At 38.0% G+C, this 16,132-nt stretch overlaps 1 protein-coding gene across 1 annotated transcript; it reads left to right on the top strand.

Moving 5' to 3' along the window:
* Window positions 1-7,008: 7,008 nt before the first annotated feature.
* LOC121747252 (transcription elongation factor SPT6 homolog) lies at window positions 7,009-14,454 on the top strand. The gene is made up of 17 exons (XM_042141255.1): window positions 7,009-7,120; window positions 7,196-7,291; window positions 7,700-7,823; window positions 7,942-8,017; window positions 8,133-8,286; window positions 8,373-8,508; window positions 8,599-8,845; window positions 8,922-9,119; window positions 9,223-9,342; window positions 9,622-10,008; window positions 10,074-10,184; window positions 10,285-11,064; window positions 11,217-11,358; window positions 11,498-12,672; window positions 12,995-13,204; window positions 13,348-13,831; window positions 13,920-14,454. The coding sequence occupies exons 1-17, from the start codon at window positions 7,087-7,089 to the stop codon at window positions 14,300-14,302; spliced, it is 4,857 nt and encodes a 1,618-aa protein (XP_041997189.1). The 5' UTR covers window positions 7,009-7,086; the 3' UTR covers window positions 14,303-14,454.
* The last annotated feature ends 1,678 nt before the right edge of the window (window positions 14,455-16,132 follow it).

Genomic DNA, 16,132 nt, shown 5'->3' with positions numbered 1-16,132 from the left:
ACCACCAAATCTATCAATATCTATCAGCTTTGCCTATATATACCCAATCAATCCCTCAAATCAATTCTCATCGGATCAAGTTCAAGGAGGGTTGACAATACAATCTTTGCCAGCCAAACCTTTCACCAACAGCGGGTATACACTTCTTCCACCTCATTCCTATTCCATTCTTGTGCATCTCATGGAATCTGAAATAAATCTCTAATTGGAAAACCAAAACAAAACCGAATCAAATATTGAACTTTTAACGAATCACCGAGCGACGGCGGTAGTGCGGGGTGACGAATCGGAGCCGGCAGCGGCTGTTTCGGAAGCGGCGGTACTCACGGTGAATCGAAGAAACTATTTGTGTGAGTTCTGTTTTGGGGGATGGAGGGAGTTGAGAGAGAAAGGGGGCCCGACGAGTTTGGGAAAAGGGAGTAGTTGATTCCTTGTTTTCATTATTTATTATTACTTTAATATTTAGTTTTGGTTAAAGTGGATATGAAGGAAGGGTGTACGTGTACTTTGTTTTTGGAAAAGGAGTGCTTTTGATTTTGTTATACAAATCCTTTTAATAATTGATGATTGTTTTAAAACGGTAGTGGGGGAGTATGCGTGTATTATTTTGTGAATAGAAGTACTACTTTTAGGCCGATTTGTTTTTGAGTTGGACGGCCGGAGTTAATCGAAATACCTAAGTTTTAATGGGGAAATACGAGGAGCCAACGGAGGAACTTTAGGCAGCTGCCGAATAATCGAAAACCGAGGAACGAGATAAACGATTTTAATTAGGGTGCATGCATCTTATTTATTTACTTGATTCATTGTGTTGATTTATGTGTTATTTAAATGCTAAAGGTGATTCCTTGCAAGCGAGACGTGATATCAAGGGAAATGAAATAATTTCGGATTAAGAACTTGGGTGGGCTTTCTTTTTAAATAAGGCAATGCCCTAAGTATATTTTTATGTGAAAATGATATGAATATTTATCATGACTGTTTTGTTTTATTCTATGGAACCTATCTGATGTGGCTTTTGCCATCAATGGATAATCAAATTCGGGTCTGCCTAGGGAGTGAGTCCCTATTCAGGCTAGTGTACCCCTATGGAGATCGTGAGCCGTCTTTTGGGTCGGCCGGTCTAGTGACTTGGAATGTGGCCACGTTCCTTGTCATCAATGGATCAGATATGGTAGATAGCTATGGGAAAATGGTTGATCAACCGAATTTTACAATGAAAATGTTTTTAGTGTCTTGGGCGATTTCTAAAGTTAAAACCCCAAGGTCACTCAATGGTGGCATGATAAATACTTTTTATAAAATGTTTTCGGCATGAGTCCACTGAGTGCATCAAGTACTCAGCCCTGCATTTCTTTTTAAAAATGTGCAGGTTGAGCTGTGACGAGCGCGGTGGGTGTTGAGCATAAAAGTGAATAATGTCTATCAAATGTCTAGAATATGTTGTGTCTTCATACATAGCATTATTCTACTCTCGAAATGCTTCCGTTAAATATTGTTTCTTTTGAGTTGTTGATTGTTGAGATACTCTGATTTTATTTGAGCTATTCCCTTTTCTTTCGAGCTATGGTCGAGTTGTGTTGCTTTCCCCTTTCTTCCCCGCTTCTTTAATCATCCCCTAGTCGCGATCAACCGTGTTTTCTATCCTTAGAAAATGCGGGCGTGACAGATATAAAGTAATTTTTTTATTTTTTTAATTGATATATTGAAAGTTCACGATATTTTTGGTACAAATCAAATAGTTTAGGATTTAGTCCAATAATCACTAATTTATTTAGAATATTAGATTTATATGAATATAAATCAATAATAACACAATCATACATCCCCTCTGCCAGCCATTACTTGTCACTAATTTCCTTTTTTGTCCATCTACCGATACGTGTCACACTTACTTTTTACTACTTATGGTAATGTACCCGCATTTCACTAATACATTATCTCTCACATTTTATTATAAAAATAATACTCTCTTTGTCCCTTAAAAATAGACAACATTTAAAACGACACAAGTTTTAATGCAAAATTGGTAAAGTAAGATAGAAAAATAGAAAGAAAAAGTGATTGAAGTATTATTACTGGATAATGAGACCCAACTCATTAGAGAGAAAAAATTTCCTTCAATATAATTGGTCTACTTTTAGGGAACATCACAGAATGACAAATGTGGTGTATCTTTAAGGAACTGAGAGAGAATATAAAAGTAAGACTTACATTCCACTACCTTTTTCAACCCACTTTTCATTACATTTCTTAAAATTCATGCCGAGTCAAAGTGTGTCATTTAATGGCGGACGAAAGGAGCAATTCAGTTAACCACTATTGATATTTTATGATTATTAAATTTAATTAATTTCAAATTTATATTTTAGAATACTATTTCCTCTCTCTGTCATTAAATGTCTCACTTTTATTTTTTCATCTGTCCGCCAATAAATGTCTCATTTTATTTTTATTATGTTTGACAATGTAACATACATTCCACTAACTCACTCTATTCGCATTTTATTATAAAATAATATATAAAAATAAGGCTCACATTCCACTAACTTTCTCTTATAAAATTAAATAATTTCTTAAAACCCAATACTTACTAAGGGAGTCAAAGTAAGAAGGTAAAAAGAATAAGAAAAAATTTTAAAAATACAAAAAATAAAAAGTAAGGTGAAAAATGACTTAAAACAAAAATCACAGAAGGTATAGGATGATGAATAAGTATGCACACGGTTCGAAAACTGTCGGTTCCTGTTCGGAACCGGCGGTTCACGGTTCAAGATTTCCTTAAACCTAAACCGGCCCGCCAAGGTCCCCGGCGGTTCCGGTTCCGGTTCAAAATCCGGCGGTTCCGGCGGCGGTTCAAAACCGTCGGTTTTTTGCTGAAACCGCCGATTCCGGGCCGGTTCGGCGAATCATAAATTTTTTTTTCTTCTTCTCGTTTTAGTGTTTATTTCAACGAGACTACAAGTCACAAGTCACAACTTATAAGTTACAATTTACACTTAATATTGGACTTGAGCCTTTGGGTTGAAAAGAGAGTGTATTGGATGATTCCCTTTTATAGCTACATGTTCTTGGATGTGTTGCTCTTTCTTTCAATGTGGGATAAAACTCCTTATTTATAACTACATGATACATCTCCATCATCTTTGTTTATATTAGTTTATATCTTGACTATCTTCTATTATTATAACTTAACAACAAATATAATTACATAAAATATTATTCTTTAATTCTTTATCATTATCGATTTGTTTGTGTATGAGTTTATGTGTATGTTAACTAATAAATACCATTATACACATTAAGAGAATAATTATTATACAAATTGTATTAATCTAGCGATAACTATAATATGAAAAATTATTTATCTATATACAAATCATATTACTCAATAAGTGTTTATTCTTATCTATCAAGAATATATTCACAACTAATAATTTTATTTATATAAATTATACTACATCTATTAGAATAACAACTATTATACAAAATCATACTATTAGTCTACTACTAATATATAAATATATAAAATATATTATACCACTTTAGTTATCTATTTTTATCATTATTATACCAATTACATTAATTGTTGTTTTTTTTCACATTTTAATCAATATATTGAGAAAAAATAGCAACATACTTACATTTAAATCCAATTATTTGAACACGTCCACATTCTATAAATATACAAATTATTAGCAACATGCAACATTCAAATTTAATTAAACTATTCTAGTTGATGCTATTATTGTCTATAAATTTGTCTTAGAAAAAGAATCATAACAAAAATAAAGATAAAGTTAGTGAATAATAAAATGTAGTAAAAAATAAAGAAAAGTAGAAAACAAACGAAAGTTTTGTATCTCACATTCGAAAAAGATGAATGAATGATCTAAACATGTAGTTATAAAAGAAACTTCAACATATTTTGTCCCACATTGAAAGGGAAACAAAAAATATTCAAGGATGTCTCTATAAAAGAGAAACAACCTAGAATGGTTTCATAAATTCGCAAGCCCATCAAATATATTTGGGCTACTATGAATTTCTTGTATTCATTTATTTGTAAAAATTGTTTTTAAATATAAAAATCAATTTTTATAAATAAAAATATTTTTTTTAAATTTCGGTTGAACCGGCGGTTCGGAACCGGTGGTTCCGGTTTCGCATTTTGTTGAACCTGAACCGAACCGTGTGAACCGCCTAACCGTCCGGCGGTTCAGAACCGCCGCGCCGATTCCGGTTCCAGTTTATGAACCGGCGGTTCCGAACTGGCAGTTAACCGCCGGTCCGATTCGGTTTGTGCATGCGTAGATGATGAAGTATTTAATACTATTACTTTAGGTACCCTTTGAATAACACCTATTAGTGAACATATAATAATTAGACAATTTCGCGCTCAGTTAGGGACTAAACTTGTCGTTCATTTTAATTTTAATATGTTTTTGTTATATATTTTATCTGTCTGTTATTAAATATCTCATTTTCCTTTTTTCGTTCATCCGTCAATAAATGTTACATTTTCCTTTGACAAGTTACACATTCCATTAATTCACTTCAACCTAAACCCTAATTTTTCTGTTTTAAGAAGATAATTGAATCAATTCTATTTTTGATAAAAAAAAAAAACAAAATACTTATCTCCTAATTTATTCTTTTTTCATATCTCTTATTTTATTTTCTGTCATATACATTATTTTCTCTCTACAACATACTACTACGCATCTCTTTCTTAATTCATGCTAAAAAGAAATGATTCAATTAATAAGGATCAAATAGAATATAGGACCCATATTACCACTAACTTTTTCTACCACTTTATTTTTCAAAATCAAACAATTATTAAAATCAGGTTACAATTTATTAAAAACAGAAGTGATAAAGTAAGGCATTTATTTCAGATTTTGGATCATATAGATTTTAAAATATCTAATCCAATCCAAACATCTAAAATTTTTAAATTGAAAACTCGAATCAAATTTCAAATTTTAATTGAATTATGATCGAATTTTTGGAATTGGGACATTATGCTAAGTTGCTAAATAAAAGGTACACGCATAGCTAATTAGGCCACCCGCAACGCGTTACGCGGGTGGCTCGAAGCCCGTTCCTCCGTGACGAGACGCGCGCGGGACGCGTTACAGCGTCCCGTCGCATCCCCAACCCGCCGAGACACCCGTCTCTCCGAGACGGCCCGTGAGTCGTCTCGCCACGCGCGCTCGACGTGGCGCCATGCGTGACGCCCAGTCGCAGCCCCGCGAGTGGATTTCGTCACGCTGACGCAATAAATCATTTTTTTTAAAATTCGAATTTAATAAAAAAAATTTAATTCGAAAAACGGTAATATTATCGTTTTTCGACCGTTTTCCTATTTTTTTTACTCTATAAATACTCCTATTTCATCATCATTTCACACACAAACACACATCTATTTTTCTTAAATCATCTCTCTTTCAACTCCAATTTTCATTTCAAATCAACTATTTTATTCTTCCCCCAAAGTTAATCGATCTAATGGATCCATATCAGCAAATGCGTAGAATAATGGAAGAATCACTTCAAAAAGATTGACGCCGGGAGGCGGAGGAAGCCGCGCCGCCCCAAAGACGCTCCCGAACTTACATCCATCGTAACCGGGAGGAAGCCGCCGCAAGGTTAGTCCGCGACTACTTCTGCGATAACCCGGTTTGGAGAGATACCTACTTCTGTCGATGTTTCCGCATGCGAAAACCGCTATTTCTCCACATCGCAAATACATTGGCAGCCCGAGAAGAATTCTTCCAAGAAAGGTTCTACGCCGTCGGCCGTCCCAGCCACACGACGCTGCGGAAATGTACTGCAGCAATCTGTCAACTTGCGACTGGACAAACGGCGGATGTGTTCGACGAATACCTCCACATTGGAGAAAGCACTGGGAGAATGTGCTTGATCCAATTCTGCAAAGGCGTCCGGGCAGCCTTCACCGACGAATTTCTCTGGAGGCCAAGCACGACAAATTGTCAGTTTCTGCTCCACCTTCACGAAGAAGTGCACGGATTCCCCGGGATGCTTGGCAGCGACGATTGCATGCACTGGCAATGGAAGAATTGCCTTGTGGCGAGGAGGAGGTCGTACACTAGCGGCCACAAAGGCACCCACCCCACCGTTATACTCGAGGCCGTTGCCGACTACCAGCTATGGATCTGGCATGCGTACTTCGGGGTCCCCGGATCGAACAACGACATAAACGTGCTCCACCAATCCGACCTCTTCGCCGAAGTTTTGGATGGTAAAGCGCCGGCCATCAACTTCATCGCTAACAACCGATGGTATAAAATGGGGTACTATCTTGCCGACGGCATCTACCCGAAGTGGCCAACCTTCGTGAAGACGTTTAACAGGCCTGTAAACGCAAAGCAGGCTCTTTTTGCGCAGAAGCAGGAGGCTGCTCGCAAGGATGTGGAGAGCGCGTTCGGGGTTCTCCAAGCGCGCTTCAACGTAATCAAAGCCCCGTCTCTTACGTGGTTCAAGGAGAGTATGGTCGACATCATGTATACGTGCATAATCTTGCACAACATGATTGTCCAAGACGAAGGACCTAAGGCGGGAAATTGGTTCGACCCTGAAGCCCCCGGAAGCTCTACCACAAGTAGTCCGCTTCGCAGTGGAGTGCATCCGTCTATACAAGAACGGTTGTCTATTCGGGCAAGGACACGTGACTCTACCGCCCACGCCCAACTCTAAGATAATCTAATAAAGCACATTTGGGCAAAATTTGGCGGAGGAAATTATTAAATTATGTATTTTTAATTTTTTTAGGATTTTACGAATTTTATGTTGTAATTTTATTTTATTTAATGAAGTGTGTTTTTATTAATTGAATTTGTTGGAAATAAAAATAAAAAATGAAATTGAATGAATAATAATTTAAGAGATGGTTAAAGGACTGATAAGAGACAGATTCTGTCCCTTAGTTAAGAGATGAAGTAAAAAAGTACGGTGATGGCCATTACTAATTTAAAAGACAATTAAGGGGCGGATCCAGCTGTTAATTTATAACTGCGCCGCTTCTAGGGTTTCGCCTCATTCCTCAACGATTTAACCACAATGACCGGCAAAAATGTGATCTCCGACGATGAAGGTACAATTTTCCCGATAATTGTTTATAAATTTCGGCGTGCTTGTTTTGTCGATCTGATTAGGTCTTTTCTCGCAGATGAGATTGGAGTCGAAGAAGAAGAAAGAGACGAGGAGCCTTATGGAGACCGCCACGGTGATCGTGGCGGTGACGATGAAGATGAAGAAGACGACGGTAAGCCCAATTTTTTTTTTGCTAAACTTTTTGGTATGTTGATATTGTGAAATTATGTTGTGGTTCTCTCTTCCATTCTGGAAAAAGTATATTGTAGACCTAATTCTTTTCACTACTAAACCAGTTTAAATCGTTTGGTTGAAGCATGACGAGGGTTCTAGTGCATGCAATTAAAAAGTACTCATCACTTTTTTCTGTTTCTTCATTTTTGGGAGGGGATACAATTATGGTGTGTTTTTTTTTGGATAAAATCATTTATCTGTCCATGGAGTTATTACCTTAAGCAGACTAAAGGTTTAGTACAGCACAATCACCTAATGTATTTTCCTATTCAATTATTTATAATTAAGAGTGGTTTAGTACAGCACAATCAACTAATGTCTGATGGAAATCATCTATTTTGAATAGAGGAAGGACAGGATGAATATGAAAATGATGGATTTATAGTCAACGATGTCGACGAAGAAGAGGATGAGGAAGAAGATCGAGTTGATAGTGATGAGGAGCAGAAGAAAAAGAAAAGAAAGAAAAGGTTGTTACTTTTATTTTCACTTATGAGGTCTTTTTATTTGGTAGATTTAAAACCTTTGACCATTAAAGACACAGAAAAGCTTATTTTGATCTCATTATAATGAAATGGATCAACATAGGGATCAGTTCATGCTTGATGAGGATGATTATGAACTCCTCCAGGAAAGCAATATATCTGTCAATCGTTCAAAGCTCGTGAGTTCATCTTCTTTTGGCTTTTTCAGAGTCTTTAGGCGCATTTATGCCTTTAATTTTTTACTACAGAAAGTTTTTAGTTTACCTTGGTATTTTGTGTTTTTATTAATTATAGGAAAGTAAGAAGTTTAAGAGACTGAAGAAGGCTAGGAGGGATGCAGAAGAAGAGCCTTTCGGGTTTTCCGATGAAGAAGAATTTGATAGAAGTGGGAAGGGTGGGCGTACTGCAGAGGAGAAGCTCAAGCGTAGTTTGTTTGGTGATGATGATGGTAAAACTTCTCATTGCAAGTATGTTTTACCTTGAGCTTTAGATGTATAGATGAATAGTGATCTTGGGTTTTCTCACCTATTGCAGGGCAACCTCTTGAGGATATTGCAGAGGAGGATGAACAGCTTGAAGAAGAAGATGATGCAGACATTGGTGAGGAGGATGAGATGGCTGATTTCATTGTTGATGAAGAAGAAGTTGATGAGCATGGAACCCCTGTTAGGTCTTTCCACAGACCCTATATTTGTAAATGTTGCTTTAGATCTAATGTTCTCTATATTCTGTATATAACAGTTTTTTCATCTGTACACAGGAGAAAGAAACCTAAGAAAAACAGACAGCGCCCGGGGATTTCCTCATCTGCACTCCAGGAAGCACATGAAATTTTTGGTGATGTTGAAGATCTCCTGAGGCTTCGCAAGATAGATGTGCGAGACAGGTTTGGTGAAACTAGTGAAAGGAGTCTTGAAGATCAGTTTGATCCTAGTGTGCTTTCTGAAAAGTACATGACAGAAAAGGATGATCAAATACGGGAAATCGATATTCCTGAAAGAATGCAGGTTTACTTAGTATCTTGTGGCTTATTTGTGATCATAGATGCTGTCTTTGGCTGTAAATTCCTACCTTTCTATGTAGATATCTGAAGAAAGTACAGGCCACCCCCCAACAGATGAGTTCAGTGTCAAAATGGAGACCGAGTGGATATACAATCAACTTGTCAGTGGTATGGTACCTTTGTTCAACAGGAGTGGTACTACAAATGAAGAAGTGGATGATGAGCTGAAGCGGCATATAGCTAGATTCTTGGAGTTGATTCACGTTCAGAATTTAGACGTATGATTTTTAGTAACAATTATTATTAGGAATTATTTAAGAGTATCATATTTTCTGATTTTCGTTGCAGGGTAAGTCGCTGATCTGTTTATCCATATTGTAGGTCCCATTCATTGCTATGTACAGGAAAGAGGAAGTATTAAGCCTTCTAAAAGATCCAACTGATCGCGAAGCTGGCAGTGAAAATGATATGAATCAAAAGCCTACGCTGAAGTGGCACAAGGTGCACATTTATTAATTGCTTATGACTGGTTCCTCTTTCTCCTTTTAACTATGGTATAACGGTAGGTAACCGTTTTAAGTCCAAAGTGTTGTCCCCTTTCACCGATATGTTTGATTTTCACTGATGTGCTTTTTATTTATGGAACCCATGAAGTAGCTAAAAGAATTCTGTAATAGAAAATTTTTATCGTATATTCTGTGCGTTTGACTTTCAATACCTCATAGATGGAAGACTAGCTTGTGAGTTTGTGGAGATACTTAAAGGACTCCTGTGCTGCAGGTGCTTTGGGCAATTCAGGACTTGGATCAAAAGTGGCTTCTTCTTTTGAAAAGAAAAAGTGCTCTACAGTCATACTATACTAAGCGATTTGAAGAAGAGAGAAGGAGAGTGTATGATGAGACACGCCTAAGATTAAATGAACAGCTGTTTCAGTCAATCACTAAGTCACTCGAAGCTGCTGATTCGGAAAGAGAAATGGATGACGTAGACTCAAAATTTAATTTGCATTTCCCTCCTGGCGAAGTTGTCCTAGACGAAGGCCAGTTTAAAAGACCAAAGAGAAAATCACATTACAGCATTTGTAGTAAAGCTGGACTGTGGGAGGTTGCAAGCAAATTTGGTTACAGCTCTGAGCAATTTGGTTTGCAGATATCTCTGGAGAAAATGGTTGGAATTTTATTTCTGAATGCCCGTCTTTTATTGATTGATCAAGTGGGCTTTGTTCTTTGCAGAGAATGGATGAATTGGAGGATGCTAAGGAAACACCAGAGGAAATGGCTTCTAATTTCACCTGTGCAATGTTTGAGATACCTCAAGCGGTATTGAAAGGCGCAAGGCACATGGTATGTAGAAGTTTTCTTATTCGATAATTTTGTTATACTGGGTAGATTTTATATGGTTTAAAATATTTTCTCTAACTTCTCATGATAAAATTATGAACAGGCGGCGGTTGAAATTAGCTGTGAACCATGTGTTAGGAGACATGTGCGCAGTATCTTTATGGACAACGCTGTAGTGTCAACTAGTCCTACACCTGAGGGAAACATGGCTATTGATTCTTTTCACCAGTTTTATGGAGTAAAGTGGTTGAAGGACAAACCACTTAATAGATTTGAGGATGCTCAATGGCTTTTGATTCAGAAAGCTGAAGAGGAGAAGCTCTTGCAAGTTACTATAAAGCTGCCTGAAGTAGTCCTTGATAAGTTGATAAGTGACTCAAATGATTATTATTTGAGTGATGGTGTAAGTAAATCTGCTCAGTTATGGAATGAGCAGAGGAAACTGATTCTTAATGATGCATTTAACAATTTTCTTCTTCCTTCAATGGAAAAAGAAGCAAGATCACTGCTGACAAGTAGAGCGAAATCATGGCTACTATCAGATTATGGGAGGCTATTGTGGGATAAAGTATCTGTTGCACCATACCAACGGAAAGAGAATGATGTCAGTTCTGATGAAGAAACTGCACCCAGGGTTATGGCTTGCTGTTGGGGCCCTGGAAAGCCAGCGACTACCTTTATGATGTTGGATTCATCTGGAGAAGTTTTGGATGTATTGCATGCTGGTTCCCTCAGCATTCGTGGTCAAAGTGTCAATGAACAACAACGTAAAAGAAATGATCAGCAGAGAGTGCAAAAGTTTATGATGGACCATCAACCACATATTGTAGTTTTAGGAGCAAATAATTTGTCTTGTACGCGGTTGAAGGAGGACATTTATGAGGTACACAGTTGCACTATTTTTGTTTCTTTACTGTAACTTATTTGTATGGCATACATTGCCATCTCTATCCTTTATTTTGGAATTTCTTTTTCATTAACTCTAGAAAATATTTTTGAGGTGACGCTTTATTTTATTGTCCATTCTGTTATCAGATAATCTTCAAGATGGTGGAAGATAATCCTCGTGATGTTGGTCATGAGATGGATAATCTGAATATTGTCTTTGGCGATGAATCTTTACCGCACCTGTATGAAAATTCTCGTATCTCAGTTGATCAGCTTCCTTCACAAGAAGGTAACCTTGAATTTTTTTTACATGATCACTTCCCTTTACTTACTCTTTATGTGGATGTTGCTGCCACCATAGTACTATGCCAGTTGTATGCATTATTTTTTCCAGCCTACTTATACTTCCCCCCCCCCTCCTCTTCCAGGTATCATTAGACGTGCTGTGGGTCTTGGGCGTCATCTTCAGAATCCATTAGCAATGGCTGCCACATTATGTGGGCCGGGTAAAGAGATATTATCTTGGAAGCTTAACCCTTTGGAGAACTTTCTTACTCCTGATGAGAAGTATGGAATGGTTGAACAAGTGATGGTAGATGTAACAAACCAGGTGGGCCTTGATATTAATTTGGCTGCCAGTCATGAATGGTTATTTGCTCCTCTACAATTTATTTCTGGTCTAGGACCAAGAAAAGCAGCTTCTCTCCAGAGGTCCCTAGTAAGAGCAGGTGCCATCTTCACTAGGAAAGACCTGCTGCAATCTCATGGGCTTGGCAAAAAGGTTTTTATCAATGCTGTTGGGTTCCTCCGAGTGCGACGTAGCGGATTGACTTCCAGTAGTAGTCAATTTATTGATCTGTTAGATGACACCAGAATTCATCCAGAATCATATATTCTCGCACAAGATCTGGCCAAGGATATTTATCGGGAGGATGGGAATGATGATGCCAATGAGGACGACGATGTCCTGGAAATGGCGATCGAGCATGTCAGGGAGAAGCCACATTTACTGAGAGCTGTAGATGTTCATGAATATGCTGAGCAGAAAAATCATCTGAACAAGAAAGAAACCCTCAATGATATTAGATTGGAATTGATGGAAGGTTTTCAGGATCGTCGCAGACCCTTTGTAGAACCAAGTCAGGATGAAGAGTTTGGCATGATCACTGGAGAGACTGAAGAGGAACTCTCTGAAGGAAGAATTGTGCAGGCCACAGTTCGAAAGGTTCAGGGTCAGAGAGCAATTTGCGTCCTTGAATCTGGATTAGCTGGCATTCTCAGTAAGGAGGATTACATGGATGATTGGAGGGATATCAATGAGTTAAATGAGAAGCTGCGTGAGGGTGATATTTTGACTTGCAGAATTAAATCAATTCAGAAAAATCGCTATCAGGTGTTTTTAACTTGTCGAGAAAGTGAAATGAGGAGTAACCGTTACAAGAGTCACAGAATGACAGATCCTTACTATCATGAAGAACGCGGTACTCTGCAAACTGTTCAGGAAAAAGCTCGCAAGGAGAAGGAACTTGCAAAGAAGCATTTCAAGCCAAGAATGATTGTTCACCCACGCTTCCAAAATATAACGTCTGATGCTGCGATGGAGGTTTGTTGTAATCTTCTATTGTAGTCTTTCACAATTCATTTGTGGGCCTGCTTGGCACTTGCGTATTTATTGGGTATTTGGGATTATTGAATTTTTTTTCTTGGACTTGATATGGGTTGATTACCTTTTAATCTAAGGTTCATTCACATGCGAAGCGTAATTTATACTGGTGAAGATTCGTTTTATTGAGTCCAGATTGTGATATCATTCCAAAAAGTGCATTTACATGATTTTGTAATAGCTTACTGCTGCTACTTACTCTTCCTGTTTTGAAATGCTTTCATGTCTTTGAGTTCTTATACCCTTTGATTCCTGTCAACAGTTTTTGTCCGACAAGGATCCCGGTGAAAGTGTCATACGCCCTAGTTCTCGTGGGCCATCATTTTTGACACTGACTCTGAAAGTTTATGATGGGGTATATGCTAACAAGGACATTGTAGAAGGTGGAAAAGAGCACAAGGATATAACCAGCTTGCTTCGGATCGGGAAAACACTGAAAATCGGAGAGGATACATTTGAAGATCTTGATGAGGTAATTTACGGAGCTGTTATTTTGGAGACTTACTGATCATAGGCTATGGAATTGTATTATCTGAATAAAATATCTTATGCCCTTTCCAGATTAGATATTTTATTTCCCTGAAAGCATGCGAGTTTGATTAACCCTTCATGCAGGTAATGGATCGTTATGTAGATCCACTGGTAGCTCATTTGACGTCAATGCTGAATTACCGAAAGTTCAGGAGGGGTACTAAAACTGAAGTTGATGAGCTCCTCAGAATTGAAAAGGCCGAGAATCCTATGAGAATTGTATATTGCTTTGGAATATCTCACGAGCATCCTGGCACATTCATCTTGACGTATATACGGAGTTCTAATCCTCATCATGAGTACATAGGTCTCTATCCAAAAGGATTTAAGTTTCGGAAACGAATGTTTGAGGATATAGACCGTCTTGTGGCTTATTTTCAGAAACATATTGATGACTCATCTGACTCTACTCCATCGCTACGATCAGTTGCTGCTATGGTGCCAATGAGGAGTCCTGTAACTGGGGGCTCATCTGGGTCCGGTGGTGGGTGGGGCAATTCATCCAATGATGGAGGCTGGAGAGGAGGCCAGTCTTCGGACAGAGACAGGAATTCTGGCCCTAGAAGTGGTAAGATTTGAAATGATTTAATTAACTTGTGGATTTCATAAATGAATTTTGTGAATAAAAATGTGCATCAATTTGCTTTTCCTTGCAGGGAGGGGTGATTACAGAAATGGTGATGGGCATCCCAGTGGAGCAAGACCACCATATGGTGGGCGAGGACGTGGTCGTGGCCGGGGCCGTGGGTCAGATTCTTATGGTAATGGCAGGGGTGAGAGGCAGGATCAAGACCGTGGTTCACAAAGGTGGGGTTCCAAGGATGGCGATGGTGGTGGTGGATGGGGGAGTGGCTTCTCTGGATCAAAAGCCCAGGATTCACCGGGCGGTGGTAGTTGGGGAGGCGGTGGTGGTAATGCTGGTGAGGGCAGCAGCACTGGTTGGGGTAGCTGGGGAGGAGATGCTGGTGGTTCGGGTGCGGATGCAGGTAATTCGGGTTGGGGAGATGCCAAGAAGAGTTCAGATGGCGGTGGTTGGTGATAAATATCAGTACCGCAGTGGATGGATGTTCTTGTAATTTTTGTCATCTCTACTACTCTACTGAATTCTCTCAAGTGTTGAATAGGCGTTCAGCTCCTAGCTTCTTTCTTGGACAATTGGTCTATATGATGAATCTTTCATTTTGATTTCTAGATGTCTTCTTCTATTGCCCTTTTTTTTTTTTTTTGTTTCTGTTCAGCATTGGCTATATATATTTATATATATGGAAGTCAGTTCTGCCACAATGAAATTTAGCCTGCTGGATAATTCAATATATGAATTTTATATGCAATGAAATTTAACCTTGGCCTCTGGCTGTTTTCGTTGGTGTTCATACTAATTGCATCGTCAAGCTCTTGAACAAAACCTTGTTCACTTCGCAGTTTGTACAAACCAGATTGAGCCCCGTTAAAGAGACAGGTTACTGGCAGTTAGTATAATAGGCCTTGCATTCAATCAATTGACTAGCACACATCAACAACAGTTAATATTCAAGGAAAGGGATCGCCATTTTCCAGCAATATTGAGTCACATAACCAGATTCATACTATTAAAAAACTATCACGTGATAAATTTAGTTTGTATTACTGACATAAATTTTCAAGAAAACAACAAGAGAGGAAGCAAGAACTGAGGAATTCTTGTCTTTATCCATACAAACATGTACCAAAACAAGACATCTACTTTTACGACATTGTAATATCAGTAACAACGTGTGTTCATAATTTGAAGAATATTTTGCTTCTTCGTGATAATCGAGCAGTGAAAATGGATGGTCCAACAACTAAGACAAGAAGCAGAGATAGTGATCATAGACTAACCTCTCATCTAAATTCAAATCATGTAGTGAAAACAACATGCAAAGGATACAAAACAACAAGGCCAAGTGCTACACTACAAATCTCTTCATATAAAATATAGCATTATTCTCGATCTCTAGTCTCCGACTACACCTTTTTTTCCTACTCATTCATTATTCTTGATATTAACTTTGGCAACTTAGTATTATTTCACAATATGCTTATATTCTTTGTCAAAAACAACAAGGTATTTTTGAAATTTTGTTGCTTAACAAGATTCTTACATGTTAATCTATTTATAGCATGAAAAGAATTACTAACATTTGATTTTACCGAATTAAGGCCCTTGAAACTTGCATGATTTTAGTCAAGTAATAGAGGACCTAACTAGGTGATTTATGTTCAACACGAGCCAAGACTACGAGCAGGCAAAGGACGCTGATCATCCATGATGCTTCGAAGCAGCTCAGTATTTCTCTTAGGAGCATTGTGGTTCAGTTATCGATCAGATATGGTAGCATCATCAAGCTTCTTGTGATCACTGAAGCTTTTACGGAGAAACATAGACTTCAAGCTAAGAGATGTGGCCTCGTGCTAAGTAAGAACTTTCCTTTTCTCGTCTATGTGATGATGATCCATTCGAAGATAAAATCTGAGTACTAATTCATGACATGTTTAAAGAATCCAAGATGCATTCAAGTGCAACGATTAACAAACACAAGGCAGATATCAAAGAAGAAGTTTACAAGACACTTGTCAGATACTCAACCTCACTGGAGTTTAAAGAGATGTTGGTTGCTGCAGATATGTTACAGGTGATTGATTTACTAATATTAGATAGCAAGACTAAATTGCTCTGCTCTATCTATCTATATGCTATAAAATTAGTGTTGTAAATATTTAGGTTGAATTTGGGATCGCAGTAGAAGCCGGCATGCTGAAAGAAGTAGCAGTCGAATACGCCAAAAGTTACCAGGCCTCGCATGTAATTCTTGGAAGGTATTTGTAAATCTATCCCTACTTACTACTC

Source organism: Salvia splendens, chromosome 9, assembly GCF_004379255.2.
Source record: "Salvia splendens isolate huo1 chromosome 9, SspV2, whole genome shotgun sequence".
Taxonomy (NCBI): Eukaryota; Viridiplantae; Streptophyta; class Magnoliopsida; order Lamiales; family Lamiaceae; genus Salvia; species Salvia splendens.
This window is presented reverse-complemented; position numbering and strand designations above follow the sequence as displayed.

Excerpts from the sequence above, each read along its gene's own strand:
- LOC121747252 (XM_042141255.1), top strand. The coding sequence starts at position 7,087 with ATGACCGGCAAAAATGTGATCTCCGACGATGAAG. Across the intron at positions 11,359-11,497 it reads TCAGCTTCCTTCACAAGAAG|GTATCATTAGACGTGCTGTG; the intron begins GTAACCTTGAAT and ends CTCCTCTTCCAG. Across the intron at positions 12,673-12,994 it reads CGTCTGATGCTGCGATGGAG|TTTTTGTCCGACAAGGATCC; the intron begins GTTTGTTGTAAT and ends TCCTGTCAACAG.